At 43.9% G+C, this 23,185-nt stretch overlaps 2 protein-coding genes across 9 annotated transcripts in view; one reads left to right on the top strand and one right to left on the bottom strand.

Annotated features, from left to right (window-relative positions):
- LOC112218848 (suppressor of tumorigenicity 7 protein homolog) overlaps positions 1 to 6,687 on the top strand; it is a 72,873-nt gene extending 66,186 nt beyond the window's left edge. For 5 of the 7 annotated variants that reach the window (XM_042301752.1, XM_024380062.2, XM_024380061.2 and 2 more), the window contains 4 exons: positions 1,062 to 1,212; positions 2,004 to 2,129; positions 4,068 to 4,207; positions 6,503 to 6,687. In XM_042301752.1, coding sequence (XP_042157686.1) covers positions 1,062 to 1,212; positions 2,004 to 2,129; positions 4,068 to 4,207; positions 6,503 to 6,598 — 513 coding nt within the window. In that variant the 3' untranslated portion in view covers positions 6,599 to 6,687. Of the gene's footprint in view, positions 1 to 1,061; positions 1,213 to 2,003; positions 2,130 to 4,064; positions 4,208 to 6,502 lie in introns of all 7 variants that reach the window. The other 2 variants (XM_042301753.1, XM_042301754.1) reach the window with 2 other exon arrangements.
- On the bottom strand, positions 6,687 to 20,066 carry wnt2 (wingless-type MMTV integration site family member 2). 2 transcript variants are annotated; one of them, XM_042301755.1, is made up of 6 exons: positions 19,688 to 20,065; positions 19,559 to 19,598; positions 18,879 to 19,099; positions 13,453 to 13,730; positions 12,790 to 13,054; positions 6,687 to 7,530 (listed from the first exon to the last, which is right to left on the bottom strand). In XM_042301755.1, the coding sequence occupies exons 3-6, from the start codon at positions 19,093 to 19,095 to the stop codon at positions 7,325 to 7,327; spliced, it is 966 nt and encodes a 321-aa protein (XP_042157689.1). In that variant the 5' UTR covers positions 19,096 to 19,099; positions 19,559 to 19,598; positions 19,688 to 20,065; the 3' UTR covers positions 6,687 to 7,324. The 2 variants fall into 2 exon arrangements, with proteins under 2 accessions (XP_042157689.1, XP_024235834.1); XM_024380066.2 differs by having other exon boundaries at positions 19,559 to 20,066.
- Positions 20,067 to 23,185: the final 3,119 nt, after the last annotated feature.

Raw genomic sequence — 23,185 nt, 5'->3', positions numbered from 1 at the left:
ACTGCAGCACCACTAACTACTACTACTGCTACTACTACTACTACTACTGCAGCACCACTAACCACTACTACTACTACTACTACTACTACTACTACTGCTGCTACTACTGCTGCTGCAGCACCACTAACTACTACTACTGCTACTACTACTACTACTGCAGCACCACTAACTACTACTACTGCTACTGCTACTGCTACTACTACTACTGCAGCACCACTAACCACTACTACTACTACTACTGTAGCACTACTACTACTACCACTAACCACTATTACTACTACTACTACTGCTGCTGCACCACTAACCACTACTACTACTACTACTACTACTACTACTACTACTACTACTGCTGCAGCACCACTAACCACTACTACTACTACTACTACTACAGCACCACTAACCACTACTACTACTACTACTACTACTACTACAGCACCACTAACCACTACTACTACTACTACTACTACAGCACCACTAACCACTACTACTACTACTACTACTGCAGTAGCACTACTACTGTAGCACTACTACCACTAACCACTACTACTACTACTACTACTACTGCAGCACCACTAACCACTACTACTACTACTGCAGCACCTCTAACCACTACTACTACTACTACTACTACTACTACTGTAGCACTACTACTAATACTACTACCACTGTAGCACTACTACTACTACTACTACCACTGTAGCACTACTACTGCTACCACTAACCACTACTACTACTACTACTGCAGCCCCACTAACAACTACTACTACTACTACTACTGCTGCAGCACCACTAACCACTACTACTACTACTACTACTACTACTGCAGCACCACTAACCACTACAACTACTGCAGCACCACTAACCACTACTACTACTACTACTACTACTACTACTACTACTACTACTACTACTACTACTACTACGACGACGCTTATAATGGTGCTACTTGAATGCTGATCGACGTTCTCCTGGTTGTAAGAACTGGTATAAAGTTGCATTAAAAAGTATGTTTCTGTTGTGCATTTTATATTGTACTTACTGACTCTCTCTGTCTTCCACAGTACCTGTTAGAAATGAAAAGTTTAATACTGCCTCCAGAGCACATTCTGAAGCGAGGGGACAGTGAGGCCATAGCATACGCCTTCTTTCACCTGCAGCACTGGAAGAGGGTGGAGGGGGCCCTTAACCTGCTCCACTGTACCTGGGAGGGCAGTGCGTAACACACACACACACAACATCCGCTTTACCTCATACGCCATAACTTCATTGTGTTACACATTGCCTTTACTCTGTAACACACACTTGCACACATTTTGAGGGCAGTGAGTACAATACACATTTTGAGGGCAGTGAGTACAATACACATTTTGAGAGCAGTGAATACAACACACATTTTGAGGGCAGTGAGTACAATACACATTTTGAGGGCAGTGAGTACAATACACATTTTGAGAGCAGTGAATACAACACACATTTTGAGGGCAGTGAGTACAACACACATTTTGAGGGCAGTGAGTACAACACACATTTTGAGGGCAGTGAGTACAGCACACATTTTCAGGGCAGTGAGTACAACACACATTTTCAGGGCAGTGAGTACAGCACACATTTTCAGGGCAATGAGTACAACACACATTTTCAGGGCAGTGAGTACAACACACATTTTGAGAGCAGTGAATACAACACACATTTTGAGGGCAGTGAGTACAACACACATTTTGAGGGCAGTGAGTACAGCACACATTTTGAGGGCAGTGAGTACAGCACACATTTTCAGGGCAGTGAGTACAGCACACATTTTCAGGGCAATGAGTACAACACACATTTTCAGGGCAGTGAGTACAACACATTTTCAGGGCAGTGAGTACAACACATTTTCAGGGCAGTGAGTACAGCACACATTTTCAGAGTTTTCTAATGGTGCACTACACTTCTGAGCTGAACATGAAACCTTTGTACCTGACTGAACCTATTCTGACTGCTGTGTCCTGTTTCCTCCCCAGCTTTTAGAATGATCCCCTACCCTCTGGAGAAAGGACACCTCTTCTACCCATATCCCATCTGCACCGAGACCGCAGACAGAGAGCTGCTACCAAGTAAGAGACGCTCTGGATTCAACTGTGTGTGCGGTGTGTTGACTTTCTGTATTTCTCATGTGGAAGCAGTGTTTTGTGAGGTGTCTGTGTACAAATCAAATATTATTTGTTACATGCTTGGTAAACATCAGGTGTAGACTATCAGTGAAATGCTTACTGACGGCCCTTCCCAACAATGCAGAGAGAAACAAATGAATAGGAATGCATAAATAAATAATAACACAAGGAATTGAATACACAATGATGAATGATAACTTGTCCACAGTGCATTGGGAAAGTATTCAGACCCTTCACTTTTTCCACATTTTGTTACATTACAGCATTATTCTAAAATGTTCCCTCATTAATCTACACATAATACCCCATAATGACAAAGAAAAAACAGGGTTTTAGAAATGTTTGTAAAGTTATTAAAAATTAAAAATAAACTCACATTTACATAAGTATTCACACCCTTTATTCAGTACTTTGTTGAAGCACCGTTGGCATTGATTACAGCCTTGAGTTTTCTTAGTTTTCTTATCCCCTCAAGCTCTGTCAGGTTGGATGGGGAGCGTCGCTGCACAGCTATTTTCAGGTCTTTTCAGAGCTGTTCGATCGGGTTCAAGTCTGGGCTCTGGCTGGGCCACTCAAGGACATTCAGAGACTTGTCCCAAAGCCGCTCCTGTGTTGTCTTGGCTGTGGGCTTGGGGTCGTTGTCCTGTTGGAAGGTGAATCTTCACCCCAGTCTGAGGTTCTGAGCTCTCTGAAGCAGGTTTTCATCAAAGATCTCTCTGTACTTTGCTCTGTTCATCTTTCCCTCCATCCTGTCTAGTCTCCCAGTCCCTGCCACTGAAAAACATCCCCACAGCATGATTCTGCCACCGCCGTGCTTCACCGTAGGGGTGGTGCCAGGTTTCCTCCAGACATGATGCTTGGCATTCAGGCCAAAGAGTTCAATCTGGTTTCATCAGACCAGAGAGTCCTTTGCCTTTTGGCAAACTTTCTGGCCACTCTACCATAAAGGCCTGGAGTGCTGCAGAGATTTTTGTCCTTCTGGAAGGTTCTCCCATCTCCACAGGGGATCCTGCCAGAGTGACCATCAGGTTCTTGGTCACCTCCCTGACCAATGCCCTTCTCCCCCAATTGCTCAGTTTGACTAGGCGGCCAGTTCCAAGAAGAGTCTTGGTGGTTCCAAGCTCCTTCCATTTAAGAATGATGGAGGCCACTGTTCTTTTTTACCTTTATTTAACTAAGTCAGTTCAGAACAAATTCTTATTTTCAATGACGGCCTAGAACAGTGGGTTAACTGCCTGTTCAGGGGCAGAACGACAGATTTGTACCTTGTCAGCTCGGGGGTTTGAACTTGCAACCTTCCGGTTATTAGTCCAACACTCTAACCACTAGGCTACCCTGCCGTCTGGGGATCTTCAATACCCCAGACATTTTTTTGGTACCCTTCCCCAGATCTGTGCCTCGACACAATCCTGTCTCGGAGCTCACCGGACAATTCCTTCAACCTCATGGCTTGGTTTTTACTCTGATATGCACTGTCAACTGTGGGACCTTATATAGACAGATGTGTGCCTTTCCAAATCATGTCTAATCAAGTTGTAGAAACATCTCAAGGATGATCAATGGAAACGGGATGCACCTGAGCTCAATTTGGAGTCTCATAGCAAAGGGTCTGAGTACTTATGTAAATGAGGTTAAAAAAATATATATATATATATTATTTATTGATACATTTGCAAAAATGTCATTATGCGATATTGTGTGTAGATTGAGAATAATTTTATTTTTTAAATCTATTATAGAATAAGGCTGTAACGTAACAAAATGTGGAAAAAGTCAAGGGGGTCTGAATTCTTTCTGAATGCACTGTACACGGGGTACCAGTACCGAGTCAATGTTCAGGGGTATGAGATAATACTGTGTGTGTGAATAAAGTATGTACAGTGTGTTGATGCGCTCTCTCTCATGTGGAAGCAGTGTTTCATGAGGTGTCGGTGTATCCTAAGAAGGAGCTGCCGTTCTTCATCCTTTTCACGGCTGGTCTCTGCTCCTTCACCGCCATGCTGGCCCTGCTAACACACCAGTTCCCCGAGCTCATGGGAGTCTTCGCTAAAGCGGTGAGTCTCCTGCACCGGTCGCTTTCACACTCGCGCACACATACCAGTTCCCTTTCTAAGCCAAGTCCCCATCCCCAATAAGGTTATTTGCATTCAGATTCCTCATAAATAAGGTGGCCATTCATTTTGTTGCGTTCTTCTGAACTGTACAGAGGTTGTCATTGAGCCATTTTTGTTTTGACTGTAACAACCATAGATTTGCTTTTATCTGAAGTCTGGATAACAGAAGACTAGGCAAGCTCTATACAAGTTGATGCAAGGTCCTATATCAATACAAGTCTTGTGGATCAGTGGTGATGCAGGGAAGGAAATGTGTAAAGGAAGCAGCTTAGAACTATTGAATCCAACCCCTAGAACCTACACAGGCCCTCTCCTATCTACCAGTGGAGGGCATTATCCACGGCGTGATGTACTTCCTCAGCAGGCCTGTGCTGTCTGTGCTGCCACTCCCCTGGAATGTGTGTGAGCTCATCGCTCTGCTCCTGGTGTGACTCTATCAGCAGCTACCATCTCCTCTGCAGGGGCTTGCTCTGCTCTGCTCTGTTCTGGCCCTGCACTTGCTCTGTTCTGGCCCTCTTAGTTGGGTGCTGATGACACACACACTTTACATACTTTATTTGAATCCACAAATCACATTACAGTCGAGAATGATTCAAACATATCAAAGGTCACGGATATCTGGACATAGAAAGCACCTTCACCATGAAGCTAGGCTGCCCATGAGCTCTACAACAGCTCAGTACCTCGCGAGCTGCTTTGCCTTTGTCCTATGTAGCCCTGCTATCTGAAGGCTACGTACAGTCAGCCTATGTTTCCACTTGACAAGGGGCTTAGCAGCAAAGGTATGCTTCATGTAGGTGTCAAAGCAACCTACTTCCAAAGTAGCACCCCCTTCTGGCCTCCCTCCACAACAACAATATCTGACATATTTGGTATACAAGAAAACACAACACATCTTCATCAGCCTCCTCTGACGAGAATGTTTGAATATGCACTGATGGTGGTACTGTCTGTTTCATCTCACTAGCTATATGGTCAACGAGGCGGTCATGTCTAGATATGTGAGGTGGCAGGTTGCCTAGTGGTTAGAGCGTTTGGCCAGTAACCGAAAGGTTGCTAGATCGAATCCCTGAGCTGACAAGATAAAAATCTGTTGTTCTGCCCCTGAACAAGGCAGTTAACCCACTGTTCCTAGGCTGTCATTGTAAATAAGAATTTGTTTTTAACTGACTTGCCTAGTTAAATAAAGGTTACATATGTACTGGTCCTTATATGAATAGAAACCATTAACAATATCTGCAATATACTCTATTACATCATGTGAGATACAAAACAGATCATGGTTTGCAGGGTACCAGAGTGCTAGGTTGTATTTAGTTGGTAGAACCTGCATTCTCGCCTTAATGGTAAAGGTGAGTATGTTCTTGCCAATAGAAACATTCTGGTATACGTAATAAGAGACAGAATGATCAGACACACTCTGATCCACATCCAATACTTCAAAGACAAACTAATCAGCATCTGGTTTACATGCAAGGGTAGAGGCACAGTTCCTCCCTTTCTTAAAGTAAGCACTGATCTAATATGATTGAATGGATGAAAACATGACTTGGCTTTCACCTATCGAATCATGTCAGATCAGTGGGTTCTCCCAAAGAAAGACGGAAGGAAGTAAAGGTGCATCTTCAAAGCATTGGAACAGGGCCTCTCTCCCTCTTAGCGTGTAAACAAGGTGCTTGTTCCACCTCTCTCCATCGCTCCCTGACAGCCTTTTATCTGCCATCAGACAAAGCCAAACCTCCATCACCCTCAATCCCTCTGAGGGAGCCCCTATCCCCCACACTGCATGTTGCCAAAACACATCAGAGAGGAGAGAGAGGGATGAGAGCGAGGGTGGTGTGAATAGAAAGAGAGGGAGCAAAATAACATCAGAGGGGAGGAGGATGAATGGGGAGCTGACAGAGAGTCCACTACCACTCTTAGGGGTTAGAGCACAGTCAGTAGTCAACATACCTGGTAGACAAGTTCTGGTTCTGCCCCATTGAGCACAGTACCTAAACTGGCATGCTAAGGTGCTCCTATCATGGTCCTCTAGCTATCATTTGAGGCCGACAACCCACAGTAGCTACCTTGAAATGCGCAGAGCTTCAGTAAAGATGGGTACATTCTCAACTGGAATGTTATGGTGCACCTATCTACATACAGTACCTTGACATGTTCAGGAAGAAATCTGGTTGCAATGGTTCCACTAGGAATTGGCGTGTGTGTTCTAACATCATGTCTCTCTGTATGTAGTTTCTTAGCACCCTGTTTGCTCCTCTGAACTTCATCATGGAGAAAGTGGAGAGCATCCTGCCATCCAGTCTGTGGCACCAACTCACACGCATCTGACTGGACTAGACTGAACCAGACTGACTGACACACCCTTTGTGCCAAGATCATGGATTAGACGGACAGAGAGGATGGAAGAGAAGAGGGAAACATTCTGAATCGGTTTTGACTTTATTTGATATGTTCAATTTTGTTTTCAAATCATGTAAAAAAAAAAACGTTTTTTTGTTGTACAAAAAAAAGGTGCTCAATTGCCATCATTAAAAAAGTGAAAAAAAATACCAAAATAAAGAACTATGTGTATTGCTGCAACTTCAACTACACAATTTTGATTGTCAAGCATATATCACAACTGTAATAAATATTCCTGTGGACCATGGAACATAAATGGCGGTCAGGTGACTAAAGCATGTCCTGGAACTGGCTGGTTGAGGACAGGGGTGTATGGTCAGGTCTGCTATCAACCAGTTTCCATAAACTATACACTCAACTTTCTTTTAAATTACATAAAGTTTGTATTTACATATACAAATTTGAATACATTTCAGAAATGTTTTTTTGGTTATTGAGAGAGCAAATAAATATAATGGAATGTGAGGGAAGAACAAAATTAGATTGTAAGGTGTTCTTGGTGCAATAGCCTACAGGTGCAAGTCAGACTGATTTGGCGTTATGTCCAAAATCCACCCTATTCACTAGTTAGTGCACTACTCAAAAGTAGCGCACCATAGGAAATAGGTTGCCATTTCAGACCAAATCTGGATAAGAGGTTGGTTGGTGGTATAGTCATGTTTGGGCCTTGCAGGTGTGCACGTCCATCTCCTGGTTGCAGTCCCGGCAGTGCACAGCGCAGCACCAGTGAAACTTGCACTCACACTTGGTGGTGCGGCTGACGCGTGTTGTATCGTAGCCCCGGCCGCAGCACATAACCTCGCAGCTGTCTACGGCGCGAGACGTCCGGTTGCACACCCGCCCTCCCGTCCCCACCGAACCTGGCGAGGGAGAGAATAAATGAATCAAATCAGAAGAGACACAATCAGGTATATACTGGTATATGGTATATATTCTGCCTGTATATTGAACCAGTAAGATTTTTTTACCTTGTGATCCACATACAATCCTTATCAAATGTGCTTATTACATGCCAAATAGACTAAATCTAATCTTTAGCTGCAATGGAGTGATTGTTGGCAAACAGCGTTCTAAGCCCCACTACCGTACAGGTATTGACATCATTCCAATAGAATGCAGTGTACTCAATCTTAACTAGATGAGACGGTGAGTGATAGAGTGAGCAAGGCGTGGAGGAGCGGGGAGATGAGGAGGGAGTGAGGGATAAGAGGATGAAGGGAGACAGGATGAGCGATCGATGATAGGAGCCATCAGCTGGTAGTCAGGTTCTTCATCAGGTGTTAATTTTACCCTGGCTGGCACTCACTGTCACACACACACTCCTGCACCTCTTCTCAGAGTGACCATGCAAGGGAGTCTGGCAGGCTTATTGGACTCTCAGAAATCATCCCATAATACAATTAAATTAGATCAATATTTACTATTTATTTGAGGCCTCAACTCAAACCTCAATGGGGTGCATCTCAATAGTCTAAAGTAGCTTCCTTACCTCCTTCACTAAGGTGAAAACCCTGTACACGTGACGATGAATGTCCTGACTTAAAGGGGCTAGCTAGGAGTCGATTTGGGATTGGGAACAGATCATGTCTATTCTAGGCAGCTTATTTCTATAGCCCTCTATGCTCTCCTCTTCCTCATCCCTCCTTCCCACTCTGTCCATCTGTTCCTCACTGCTGAGAGATAGAGGGAGGAAGAAAAAGAGAGAGAGCAGTCAGGTATTGTGTCTGGGCACGATGAGACTCCACCCCCACCCGACAACGTGTCCGCCTCTCCGTCAGTCATGGTATGCTGCACAGCTAGGGTTGACATCAAGGACAGACTCCACCCCCCTTCCCTCTCTCTCTCTTCTCTCCTGGCGTCTGCTTATTGAATTAAGATGAGGGGGCGCCGAGAGATGAGTTTAGCACCTGAGCCTCCATGGGGCCGAGGGAAATTGATTTCACACTTTGGAGAGGCACAGGGGGGTGCAGTCCCTACAGTATCTGTCTCCCGTGTGTGTGTGTGTGTGTGTGTGTGTGTGTGTGTGTGTGTGTGTGTGTGTGTGTGTGTGTGTGTGTGTGTGTGTGTGTGTGTGTGTGTGTGTGTGTGTGTGTGTGTGTGTGTGTGTGTGTGTGTGTGTGTGTGAGAGATCCAAGATGACTGGAGCCAATGTCTGTGGAGAGAGGTTCTCATGAGAGGGGCCATGATCAGTGAGCTCACCATGCTTACATGTATACAGGCCATAAAGACCCTTCATATAAAGCAGGCAGACTGGAGTCGAGACGTTCATTTACTGTTCTGTGGAACGTTATAATGGGCAAAACAAGTGACCTAAGAGACTTTGAGCGTGGTATGATCGTTGGTGCCAGGCACGCCGGTTCCAGAATCTCAGAAATGGTCGCCTCCTAGGCTTTTCACGCACTACATTGTCTAGTAAACAAATAACATCCAGTCAGTGGCAGTCGTGTGGGTGAAAAACAGTTAATTGATGAGAGGTTGAAGGAGAATTGTGCAAAATAACAGAATTGTGCAAAATAACAAACTGACAAATAACGGTGCAGTAAAACAGTGGTGTGCAGAAATGCATCTCGGAATGTGCAACTCGTCAATCCTTGTCACGGATGGGCTGTTGCAGCAGACGACAATTGCAGCAGACGTTCTACCCCAATCAGCTAAAAACAAGAAGAAATGGCTCCAGTGGGCACACGTTCTCCAACACTGGACAATTGAGGAGTGGAAAAACAATGCCTGGTCCGAGAATCCCGGTTCCTCTTGCATCATGCTGATGGCAGTCAGGATTTGGCGTAAGCAGTCCATGAAGGTGGTGTACTGGTGTGAGGAATGTTTTTCTGGCACACGTTAGGTCACTTGATGCCAATTGAACAATGATTGAACGGCACAACGTATCTTAACATTTTTGCTGACCAGGTGTATCCATTCAGGAGGCAAAGGGGGTCAAAACCGGTAATAGATGAGTGTACCAAATAAACTGTCCGAGGAGTGTATACAGTGCATTCGGAAAGTATTCAGACCCCTTGACATGTTCCACATTTTGTTACATTACAGCTTTATTCTAAAATGGATTAAATCATTTTCCCCCTCATCAATCTACACACAATACCCCATGACGTAGCAAAAACAGGTTTTTAGAACATTCTACAAATGTATTCATAAGAAAAGGATATCACATTTACATAATAGACTTGTCCCAAAGCCACTCCTGCGTTGTCTTGGCTGTGTGCTTAGTGTCATTGTCCTGTTAGAAGGTGAACCTTCGCCCCAGTCTGAGGTTCTGAGCGCTCTGGAGCTTTCATCAAGGATATCTCTGTACTTTGCTCCGTTCATCTCTCCCTCAATCCTAACTAGTGTCCCTGCCACTGAAAAACATCCCCACAGCATGATTCTGCCACCGCCATGCTTCACCGTAGTGATGGTTCCAGGTTTCCTCCAGACATGACGTTTGGCATTCAGGCCAAGAATTAAATCTTGGTTTCATCAGACCAGAGAATCTTGTTTCTCATGGTCTGAGAGTCCTGTAGGTGCCTTTTGGCAAACCCCAAGCGGGCTGTCATGTCCCTTTCACTGAGGAGTGGCTTCCGACTGTCCACTCTACCATAAAGGCCTGGTTGGTGGAGTGCTGCAGAGATATTTGTCCTTCTGGAAGGTTCTACCACCTCCACAGAGGAACTCTGGAGCTCTGTCAGAGTGACAATCGGGTTCTTGGTCACCTCCCTGACCAAGAGCCTTCTCCCCCAATTGCTTAGTTTGGCCAGGCGGCCAGCTCTAGGAAGAGTCTTGGTGGTTCCAAACTTCTTCCATTTAAGAATGATGGAGGCCACTGTGTTCTTGGGGGCCTTCAATGCTGCAGACATTTTTTTGGTTGCGTTCCCCAGATCTGTTCCTCGACAATCCTGTTTCGGAGCTCTACGGACAATTCCTTTGACCTCATGGCTTGGTTTTTACTCTGACATGCACTGTCAACTGTGGGACCTTATATAGACAGGTGTGTGCCTTTCCAAATCATGTCCAATCAATTGAATTTATCACAGGTGGACTCCAATCAAGTTGTAGAAACATCTCAAGGATGATCAATGGAAACAGGAAGCACCTGAGCTTAATTTCAAGTCTCATAGCAAAGGGTCTGAATACTTATGTAAATAAGGTATCTGTTTTTCATTTTTTATAAATTTGCAAACATTTCTAAAAAACTGTTTTCTCTTTGTCATTATGGGGTATTGTGTGTAGATTGATTATACATTTTCAAATAAGGAAGTAACATAACAAAATGTGAAAAAAGTCCTCTCCTTGTTTCCTTTTCTTCAATTGTGCTGACGTTAAATACCTCAGTACTGGGTGTTCACCATACTGCCTTCACCTATCCTCAGTGGTGGGTGTTCACCATACTGCCTTCACCTATCCTCAGTACTGGGTGTTCACCATACTGCCTTCACCTATCCTCAGTGGTGGGTGTTCACCATACTGCCTTCACCTATCCTCAGTACTGGGTGTTCACCATACTGCCTTCACCTATCCTCAGTGGTGGGTATTCACCATACTGCCTTCACCTATCCTCAGTGGTGGGTGTTCACCATACTGCCTTCACCTATCCTCAGTGGTGGGTATTCACCATACTGCCTTCACCTATCCTCAGTGGTGGGTGTTCACCATACTGTCTTCACCTATCCTCAGTGGTGGGTATTCACCATACTGCCTTCACCTATCCTCAGTGGTGGGTATTCAACATACTGCCTTCACCTATCCTCAGTGGTGGGTGTTCACCATACTGCCTTCACCTATCCTCAGTGGTGGGTGTTCACCATACTGCCTTCACCTATCCTCAGTGGTGGGTGTTCACCATACTGCCTTCACCTATCCTCAGTGGTGGGTGTTCACCATACTGCCTTCACCTATCCTCAGTGGTGGGTATTCACCATACTGCCTTCACCTATCCTCAGTGGTGGGTGTTCACCATACTGCCTTCACCTATCCTCAGTGGTGGGTATTCACCATACTGCCTTCACCTATCCTCAGTGGTGGGTATTCACCATACTGCCTTCACCTATCCTCAGTGGTGGGTGTTCACCATACTGCCTTCACCTATCCTCAGTGGTGGGTGTTCACCATACTGCCTTCACCTATCCTCAGTGGTGGGTATTCACCATACTGCCTTCACCTATCCTCAGTGGTGGGTATTCACCATACTGCCTTCACCTATCCTCAGTGGTGGGTATTCACCATACTGCCTTCACCTATCCTCAGTGGTGGGTGTTCACCATACTGCCTTCACCTATCCTCAGTGGTGGGTATTCACCATACTGCCTTCACCTATCCTCAGTGGTGGGTGTTCACCATACTGCCTTCACCTATCCTCAGTACTGGGTGTTCACCATACTGCCTTCACCTATCCTCAGTGGTGGGTGTTCACCATACTGCCTTCACCTATCCTGTGACTTTAGGTCAGCGTAATGAAGAAGATGAGAAAAAGAGGGGAGGGAACTTCAGAGAGGCCCCTCCAGGTCTACATTAGGAGTGGTTAGCTTTGATGTCGGTCAGAGGGGTTTGAGAGATATGACGTACCCTACAAATATTCCTCCATTTTGGGGTTCCAAGCATGCAGAGGTGTAGGGGCCATCACTGTGCCCAAGGGTATGTGTGTGTGCTCCAGCAGGGGTAATTTATAGTGGTGCGCAGCAGGTCGGGTTTCAGCCCACAGAAGTGTGTAATGGCCCTTAAACTGGCCGACACCTGATCACCTCGGATCATCTGCTGCCTGACGGGCACCCAGGTCCTTCAGATCACACACACATTGTTTTCACTCACACACAAACGCTATTTTCTTGCCGTCTCAGAAACGCACCCACACATACACTTTTCTCCCTCTCGCTCACAGGCACACCAACACATTCTCTCTGGTGTTATCCGGCGCAGCATTAAGAGAATAACCCTACTGTACAAGAGGCTGAGCGGTTACCCTGTGAAAATATTACCACATACTGAAGATATTATGGTCAAGTATTACGGTGTTCTACTCTACAGCGAGAAAGTCATGTCAGATGTCAGACAGACAGAGCGTACATCATCTACGTCAGTATCTCTGTCTGGACTGTGGACTAAATCTGAACACTACAAACCAGACTCACCAGACTCTTGGTCTCTTATGCAGTAGTCTGGCGAGTCCTCGAAGTAGACCAGGTCGTTCTTGCTGGGCCGTTTGAAGTGTCGCTGTGCGGTGGTGAAGCCTGTGCCATACTGGTTCATGGCCACCTGCACCGCCCCGTTGTAGCGCCGCCGCAGGTGGTCGCCCGTGCGGCGGAAGTCGGCCAAGGCCAGCCAGCAGGTCCGGACGCTGCAGGAGCCGCTCACGCCATGACACTTACACTCCAGGGACATAAACCGCTTCACCGCCTGTGTGGTGATGAGGAAGAGGATGGAGAGCGAAAGAAGTGTCGTTAGGGAGGCTAGGTGTGTATCTGGTTGGTTGGTGGTTGTGTGTCAGGTAGGGTTTGTATGTGCACGTGTATGTGCACGTGTGTTTATGGAAGTTTATGGAATCTACACAGGGTAATAGTCTATCAAATTCCTCTAAGCAAGTGTATCCCAACCCTCTACTCTTGGATCACTAGCCCTTGATTGGCAAGTCTGATTCCACTAGTCAACTAAACATCAAGCCCTTGATTATTTGAATCTGGTGTGCCAGTTCAGGAATACAAATATGCAAACCAACTGTTTGGAAAACACTGATCTAGATCAAATTGGTTCAGTTGGAGTCATTACTCCCCCATGTGTTTGAACTTTGAACCCACCTTTCTCCCAGCACGGTTGTTGTGGAGGTTCATTAGAGCCCTGGCGTCTCTCTCCTTTCTCTCTTTGGCGTCTATGAAGGACTGGCTGAACCTCATGGCGTGTTCCACATGGTCGCTGCAGCCGCCCCAGTCGAATGTCCCCTTGGCGTCCCGGGATGAGCCCTTCTTGGTGGGGTCACAGGAGCACGACTGCAGCTCTCCCTGGCTGCAAGCCCGGGACAGCGTGTGGACCACCCCGGCCGAGGAGATGGCGTGCACAAAGGCCGCTTCACGACTGCCTGGTAGGCATAGAGAGGAAGAGGAAGACATTGTGTGAGTGCTGAACACACACGCGTAAGCAAGCTCACACTCCACATGTACACACACTGCACGCACGCACGCAGACACACCCACCACACTACATTACGCACGCACGCACGCACAAACACACACACACACACACACAGGGAACAGTATACACACCAGAAGTTATAAGTTACATGGACACACAGTAAAGTTTACATTCACTTAAGTTGGAGTCATTAAAACTTGTTTTTTAACCACTCCATAAATTTCTTGTTAACAAACTATAGTTTTGACAATTTGAGTCAATTGGAGGTGTACCTGTGGATGTATTTCAAGGTCTACCTTCAAACTCAGTGCTTCTTTGTTTGACATCATGGGAAAATCAAAAGAAATCAGCCAAGACTTCAGAAAAAAAAATTGTAGACCTCCACAAGTCTGGTTCATCCTGAGAGCAATTTCCAAACGCCTGAAGGTACCACGTACTTTGGTGCGAAAAGTGCAAATCAATCCCAGAACAACAGCAAAGGACCTTGTGAAGATGCTGGAGAAAACAGGTACAAAAGTATCTATACCCACAGTAAAACGAGTCCTATATAACCTGAAAGACCGCTCAGCAAGGAAGAAGAAACTGCTCCAAAACCCCTATAAAAAAGCCAGACGGTTTGCAACTGCACATGGGGTCAAAGATCGTACTTTTTGGAGAAATGTCCTCTGGTCTGATGAAACAAAAATAGAACTGTTTGGCCATAATGACCATCGTTATGTTTGGAGGAAAAAGGAGGAGACTTGCAAACCGAAGAACACCATCCCAACCGTGAAGCATGGGGGTGGCAGCATCATGTTGTGGGGGTGCTTTGCTGTAGGAGGGACTGGTGCACTTCACAAAATAAATGGCATCATGAGGGAGGAAAATGATGTGGATATATTGAAGCAACATCTCAAGACATCAGTTAAAGCTTGGTCGCAAATGGGTCTTCCAAATGAACAATGACCCCAAGCATACTTCCAAAGTTGTGGCAAAATGGCTTAAGGACAACAAAGTCAAGGTACTGGAGTGGCCATCACAAAGCCCTGATCTCAATCCTATAGAAGATTTGTGGGCAGAACTGAAAAAGCATGTGCGAGTGGGAATGACCCACTGGGAATGTGATGAAATAAATAAAAGGTTAAATAAATAATTGTCTATTCTGACATTTCACATTCTTAAAATAAAGTGGTGATCCTAACTGACCTAAGGCAGGGAATTTTTACTCTGATTAAATGTCAGGAATTCTGAAAAACTGAGTTTAAATATATTTGGCTAAGGTGTATGTAAACTTCCGACTTCAACTGTATGAATAGGCTTACCTAAAGGCCATGAATAATGCACACAAACTCATTGCACAAACATACACCGAGTGTACAAATCATTAGGAACACCTTCCTAATATTATGTCAAATTGGCTGGATGTCCTTTGGGTGGTGGACCATTCTTGCTACACACAGGAAACTGTTGAGCGTGAAAATCCCAGCAGCGTTGTAGTTCTTGACACAACCCGGTGCGCCTGGCACCTACTACCATACCCCGTTCAAGGCACTTCCATCTTTTGTCTGGCCCATTCACACTCTGAATGGCACACATACACAATCCATGTCTCAATTGTCTCAAGGCTTTAAAAAAAATCCTCCTTTAACCCGTCTCCTCCCCTTCATCTACACTTATTTGAAGTGGATTTAACAAGTGACATGAATAAGGGATCATAGTTTTCACCTGGATTCACCTGGTCAGTCTATGTCATGGAAAGAGAAGTTCTTAGTGTTTTGTATACTCACCGTATAAGTTACACAAACCGAGAGATAAACTGTAAATTGTATCCAGCCAGTATCCCATAAAGATGCATAACCACTACAGTGTGTGTGTGTGTGTGTACTGTACACAGTAAACATTATGTAAAAATGTCTTGCTCGGGGGGTTCACAGTTTAAATAGGATCCTGTAAAAACAAAGAGCTAGCTATTGGTTGAGGTTGGGGTACCTGCATGGATACTGTTTGTTACTCTTTCAAGTCTTTTATTTAAGGCATGGTAGTGTTTTGCTTTATCTAACTCCAATATGGTGAAATTGACCAGCAATGCTCTGTGATTAAATACCCCTGACTTCTCTTCTAACTGATGAGAGATCTGTGGGATCAAAGACTATGGATAGTGAAGGGGGGGGGGGTGTGCGTGTCTGAGATCAGGAAACGCTAAACTTCAGTTCACAATGCTGTTTTTATGTCAAGATGTTCTCTCACTCACACACACACACTCACTGTGTGTGCGCCTGTGAATGACTGTGAATGTTTAATCTGGTTAATGAGGAGATAAACCAACGGATGAGAACATGAAACCATCCAAAAAAATAAGAAAACTCAGTAATTGTTTTAAATTAGCGTCCTGACATTGACAATAAGTAGCTTCTCACGGTGCCACAGCAATAATGCTGCCAATCAGAGCAGCTTCCTAATGTTGTGTGACACAACCAGAGCTGAGTCTGGGAGGTCTGAATACCAAAGGGACGATTAAAGAACCAAATTACACGTAATTCTCAGGGTCGGTTTCCTGGGCACAGATTAAGCCTAGTCCAGGAGTAAAAAATAAATACGTTCAAAAGTGAATCGCCATTGAACATGATTTTTAGTCCAGGACTAGTCTTTCTGGGAAACTGGCCATTAAAGTTCCACCTTGGAATAACTTAGGGCCTATAGGAGCCGGAGGACTGGGACATGATGCCCAATAGAATTACCCATTTTATTTCTATGATCACCCCCAAGGTGGAGTGGATCCTCACATTTATACCAATTAAAAAGAGATTCCAACGTGGAGAGAAGTAAGTCTAATACGAGATGGGAGTTGACACACTTATCCTTGACTCCCCACATTTGTCAGCTGTGGCAGTTTTATAAGCATGTAGAGCACTGGACCTGATACCGATCAGAGCCAATAGTGTGTGATTGCGGCCCGCAATTCAGGGTGTTCCTGCATGTGGACACTCCCCCCCCTCGAGCATCCAATTGGTTCCTGAGTGAACGTCCCCCCTCGAGCATTCCATTGGTTCCTGCATGATTGTCTATACAATTAAAATGTGGAGAAAAATAAATAAAGGGAAATAAAAGTATTATCCAAGTTTTTAGGGGTGAAGAACACTGTCTACCGGTGTACTAGCTAGCTACCGATGTCGCCCCCGCCTCCCACCTGCTGTGTACCGGAGTTCTAACTACCTAGCTAGACAAACACCTACCAATGCCGTTGTTAACAGAACTGCAGGAAAGCAGTACCCAACAGGCGGGGGCGAAGGACACGGTCTACCGGTGTTTTAGCTGGCTACCTACCCCACCTGCTGTGTACCGGAGTCCTAGCTAGCTACCTATCCCGCCTGCTATGTACTGGTGTCGCGTTCTAGCTAGCTACCTATCCCGCCTGCTATGTACTGGTGTCGTGTTCCAGCTAGCTACCTACCCCACCTGCTGTGTATCGGAGTCCTAGCTAGCTAGCACATAGTGTCGTTCGCGCCCGCCTGCCAAACACCTGCCCTCACTAACAGAACGGAGGACACTGTCTACTGGTGTCCTAACTAGCTACAGTTGTCACCCCTGTGGGGTTTATTGGCGGTTGGCGCCATCTACTGTATAGGAGAGCTGTCGCCTCCTGCCTGTTTACTGGAATCCTAGCTTATAAAAATGGATCAACCAATAGAAGTGTAAAGAGGGGTTCCTGCAGATACAGGAATGGCCACATGCAGGAACACCCCGAATTGCATGCCGCAATTACACCCTTCTCATCAGAGTAGCAGCAAGCAGGCACGTCATATTGATACATCTAGAGCTGTAAAGTGAGAAAATGTATGGAATGCAATGCAAGCACACAGGGAAAACATCTGTCAAAGAAGAACATGAATTTCACACAAATTCCTTCACTTTGATAAAGGCTAGAACTTTATAGGTTCACCATTGTTAATAATTGGTTGGGGAAAAACACATACCATATTTGCTATATATCTAGGAGCCTAGAGTCTATAGCAGATAGCATGTTGGAATTACTAGTCTATTGTTCAGAAGTGCTTGTCTTGTACATGAGGATGAAGATGAGTAGACTATATTACTGTCCCAGCACACAGTTAAAAAAATAATTCCAGAATATCAGCTATTGTTTACGTATGGTAATTTAATAGCTGCACTTTTTTACCTGAGCAATTTAGCTAATAACATGTTCATGCTCATATTTGAGAATGAAAGATATGATATTTAGTTCATATATAGGCCTATATCTTTGATTTGATCAATAACACTGAACCAAAATATAAACGCATAATGTAAAGTGTTGGTCCCATGTTTCATGAGCTGAAATAAAACATCCCAGAAATGTTCCATACACACAAACATCTTATTTCTCAAAAATGTGTTAACATCCCTGTTAGTGAGCATTTCTCCTGTGCCAAGATAAACCTCCACCTGACAGGTGTGGCATATCAAGAAGCTGAGGCACAATAAAAAGCAGCTCTAAAATGTGTAGTTTTGTCACACAACACAATGCCACATGATGTCTCAAGTTTTGAGGGAGCGTGCAATTGGCATGATGACTGCAGGAATGTCCACCAGAGCTGTTGACAGATAATTGAATGTTAATGTCTCTACCATAAGCAGAGGCAGCTTTTTAGAGAATTTGGCAGAGCGTCCAACCGTCCAACAACCGCAGACCATGTATATGGCGTCGTGTGGGCGAGCAGTTTGCTGATGTCAACGTTGTGAACAGAGAGCCCCATGGGGGCGGAGGGGTTATGGTATGGGCAGGCATAAACTATGGACAACGAACACCATTGCATTTTATCGATGGAAATTTGAATGCATAAACATACTGTGAGGAGATCCTGAGGCCCATTGTGAGGCCCATTGTGAGGCCCATTTCTTTTAAGGTATCTGTGACTAATAGATTTATATCTGTAACCCCAGTTGTGTAATCCATAGGGCCTAATTAATTTATTTCAATTGATTGATTTCCTCATATGAACTGTATGTTGTGTTTATATTTTTGTTCAGTATAATTTAAAATGTATTTAACTAAATATGAAATTACATATTTTTACAGTAGGCATATGCATGAGTATTTTACTCTCTCAATACTTACTACGCAGCAGTAGGCGTCCGAACAAGTTGTGTTCTCGCGCCATGGTATTGCAGTTCCAGCGGTGGTTCTGAAACTGATGTTGGCACTCCCCGATCCAGTCTTTAATCCCGGCTCCAATCGCCTGCATAACTTTGGGATGCTGGCGGCACAGCTGCCGCTGTTTGTTGATTAACCCGGGGATGTTGTCGCACATCACTTGCGACCCGAGGGTACCCATGTACCTGCATAGAAAGATGAAAGAGGTTTTGGCTTTGACCATGCAACTTTAATCTGTTTGAATGTCCTTGTCGGCTATGGTGTTTATTTATTTATATAATAAAAAAATAGGCTCCTAGAACACGAATAAAGGGAGAAAAAAATGATCTGCCCCATAATGTGTCCAAATGAAAGAAACATACATGTCTAGTGTTCTGGGAAAAACATTCGATTATTTTACACATTTACATATTTTATTGGAAATTATTATAGTTTAATTCAAATTAAACCAACGTTTACACAGATCATAGCCTATGTGTCCAAAGTCATGCATTGTCTCACGCAGTCCTTGCCAATAGCGTATACTATAAAGTTTAGACTCCACTGAGTATATATATTGTTCCTAAAGCCGATAATATTTTCTACTAACTTTACATTTTCATTAGTCGTAAGTGCTATTTTCACATTCTTGAGAGCCTACTCACCACCAAGATCCGTCGACCCTTGACGTTAGCCAGCAGATTGCTACAGATAAATAAAAACATATTCCACTTGGCAATAAGTTCATATTATTAAAATGTTGTCGTTGTGCACATTCAGGCACCTGTACTGACCATTTCCATGGGTAGAAAAGAACACAGGCGCGCGTCAGACAGGAGTCTACAGCCTCTCGATTGCACCAATCAAAGTTCTGCTCTGTCTTGCATTAAAAATCGATAATCAGAAGAGGTTTACCGCCCGGGTGGAGTTTTGCGCGTAAAAAAAATGACAATGATTATGGTAAAGAAGCGCATGAGACATTGGGTCGATCTGAAGTGAACAAAGATTTGCAGTGTAAAGATAGACAAATGATCGTCTGCTATCAAGTTTAAATTGCTTACACAAGGGGTGGGCGCAGTTCTGTCTCAGGAATGAGGTGAAGAAATTAGATGTCTGAAAGTATCTGTTCAGGCTAGCTTGACACCAGACACAAGCTTGGCCGATTTCCAAGCGGCAAGTTGTAGAATGTGGTACAACGTGATGCGTTAAACCCTGAGTGTTTTAACAAAAACATTTGACGTGTTTGGGAGGAACTGGTGCGCGCAAACGCGCTTAGTTATGGTTATGCATATAACGCCCAAATGCCAAATATTCCAGAAACTCACAGCCATGACGCCATATTATGCACACAGATTAAATATTAGATGTGGAGATAGGCCCTTGATTAACCATCCTGTTGTGTTCGTTTCATGTTAATTAATTGTGTGTTCCTGGTCCAAAATGACCACCCCATTATAGCTGATTATAAATCCATAATATTACATATATTATCATCTAATGTTGTGTTAGATCTTTTTATCAACTTCAGTTCTTGTGAACATTACACGTTTTGAACTTCTATTTGATATTGATGGCCTGTAGGCCTCATTGACCTGAACTCATACAACTCATTTTTGAGTAATAAAAGCATAATGTATGGATTATTTTGACTATAACAAATACTCAGATGAAACATATTGTGCTATTTATCACAGACTACTTTGTGTCAAAGTTTAACAAGGACTCTCTCCTCACGAGTGTCATGATCAAAGATTTGATCAAGAGCCTCACATACAGTATATCATTTGGTTATTGTGCTTTATATACCAGAGCTGCAGGAAAAGTTCTATATACTATTGAAACAATGTTGCGATTGTTTGTGAGAATGCCAACAGGTGTGGTTCCCATGGGGGAAATATTCTATTCGGGAAAGGTTCCCATGGGGGTTGCCATGGAAGCCAAGAAGAGGAGGTGAGGTGTGTGTGTTTGCGCTCAAACACACATGCATGTGGGGGTCTGGGAGAGGAAGTGTGTTCATCTGATGAATGGGCATGTGCCTGAACTCAATTTTATACACTAATTGTAGCCTCAACCATTCATTTCTAATGACCGGGAACACCACAGGTGTACAAAAGTTAAATAAAACACCCAAAATGTAATGAAAATCATCTAAATGTATTTTGTGTGTTCAGATGCCCTGTGTGGACAAAATCATGGAACTTTATGACAATCAGATTAAATTAACTACATTTTTCAGAGAGAAAACATGTAAATTGGTCAAATTCCACCGGAACACAGCAGGAGGGTTAATATTAGGTATATTCGTAGTCATTAAATGCACAGATTCCTCAAAGGCCGCAACAAAAGGTGATGTGTGCATTTAAAATGGGATTATCACATTCTTTTGAACTCTTCTCAATCTGTACGATTGTCACATTGTATTTGCTTTATCTTTGATCTCTGTTTTATGTAAGCGATTTAATGTTCATCTCGTCTTTGTATTGGGAGGTCTGATCTTCTGACCGGATGAGATTAATGCTCAAATTTAAGTCACTCTCATGATCTTCGTGGAAGAATTGAACAAAACGGAAGTAAAATTCATAAAACCAATATGCCACCAGTATCAGGAAGAAACTTTGAGGCTTCATTGCTTGCTTTTTCAGCATTAAACACCACTCTATCAGGTGCAAGTATAGGCTAGTCCTACAGATTGCAGTGAAAGGATGATCAACTGAATTGCGTCACATGATATTCAATGAATTTTTATAGAGGCATTATAAACATGTAAGAATGAATAATACTAATTATAATCCCACAATATGGATGTCTTGAAACTATTTAGTTTATAAATTGTTAGATGTTCAATAGCAAAACTATCCACAAGTTGTTTCAATATCTGTTTTATTATGCTTAATGCTATAAACTATTTGGAGACAAAATATTAACCATAGTAATCTTTCAATTAAGTTTATGAACTCAATATAAATCTGTTCGAAAATAAACATAATTGAAATGGAAAATCTCTACTAAAAAGTATCTTTAAGGGAAGAAAAAAAATCTCCCAAAGACATATTTACTTTATATCTGAACATTTCAATATAGTATGCACCATTGACAGCATCCTGTCGGGCTGTATCACTGCCTGGTACGGCAACTGCACCTCGTGCAACCTCAGGGCTCTCCAGAGGGTGGTGCGGTCTACTCAATGCATCACCGGGGGCACACTGCCTGCCCCAGGACACCTACAGCACCCTAAGTCACAGGAAGGCCAAAAAGATCATCAAAGACATCAACTACCTGAGCCTCGGCCTGTTCACCCTGCAATCATCCAGAAGGCGAGATCAGGACAGGTACAGCAAAGCTGGGACTGGAAAAACAGCTTCTATCTCAAATCAAATCAAATGTATTTGTCACATACACATGGTTAGCAGATGTTAATGCGAGTGTAGCGAGATGCTTGTGCTTCTAGTTCCGACAATGCAGTAATAACCAACAAGTAATCTAGCTAACAATTCCAAAACTACTGTCTTATACACACAAGTGTAAGGGGATAAAGAATATGTACATAAAGATATATGAATGAGTGATGGTACAGAGCGGCATAGGCAAGATACAGTAGATGGTATCGAGTACAGTATATACATATGAGATGAGTATGTAAACAAAGTGGCATAGTTAAAGTGGCTAGTGATACATGTATTACATAAAGATGCAGTAGATGATATAGAGTACAGTATATACGTATACATATGAGATGAATGATGTAGGGTATGTAAACATTATATTAGGTAGCATTGTTTAAAGTGGCTAGTGATATATTTTACATCATTTCCCATCAATTCCCATTATTAAAGTGGCTGGAGTTGAGTCAGTGTGTTGGCAGCAGCCACTCAATGTTAGTGGTGGCTGTTTAACAGTCTGATGGCCTTGAGATAGAAGCTGTTTTTCAGTCTCTCTGTCCCAGCTTTGATGCACCTGTACTGACCTCGCCTTCTGGATGATAGCGGAGTGAACAGGCAGTGGCTCGGGTGGTTGTTGTCCTTGATGATCTTTATGGCCTTCCTGTGACATCGGCTGGTGTAGGTGTCCTGGAGGGCAGGTAGTTTGCCCCCGGTGATGCGTTGTGCAGACCTCACTACCCTCTGGAGAGCCTTACAGTTGTGGGCGGAGCAGTTGCCGTACCAGGCGGTGATACAGCCCGACAGGATGCTCTCGATTGTGCATCTGTAGAAGTTTGTGAGTGCTTTTGGTGACAAGCCGAATTTCTGCTACCCCTAACAGCACTGTACCCCCCACAGCAACTCGCCCAAGCC

The sequence above is a fragment of the Oncorhynchus tshawytscha genome, linkage group LG19 (genome assembly GCF_018296145.1).
Source record: "Oncorhynchus tshawytscha isolate Ot180627B linkage group LG19, Otsh_v2.0, whole genome shotgun sequence".
In the NCBI taxonomy this organism is placed as follows: Eukaryota; Metazoa; Chordata; class Actinopteri; order Salmoniformes; family Salmonidae; genus Oncorhynchus; species Oncorhynchus tshawytscha.
Note: the sequence above shows the minus strand (reverse complement) of the source record. Positions and strands in the feature narration are given on the sequence as shown.

Excerpts from the sequence above, each read along its gene's own strand:
- wnt2 (XM_024380066.2), bottom strand. The coding sequence starts at position 19,641 with ATGAACTTATTGCCAAGTGGAATATGTTTTTATTTATCTGTAGCAATC. Across the intron at positions 13,731-18,878 it reads CGGACGCCTACTGCTGCGTA|GCAGTCGTGAAGCGGCCTTT; the intron begins GTAAGTATTGAG and ends TATGCCTACCAG. Across the intron at positions 7,531-12,789 it reads CATAAGAGACCAAGAGTCTG|GTTCGGTGGGGACGGGAGGG; the intron begins GTGAGTCTGGTT and ends CTCCCTCGCCAG.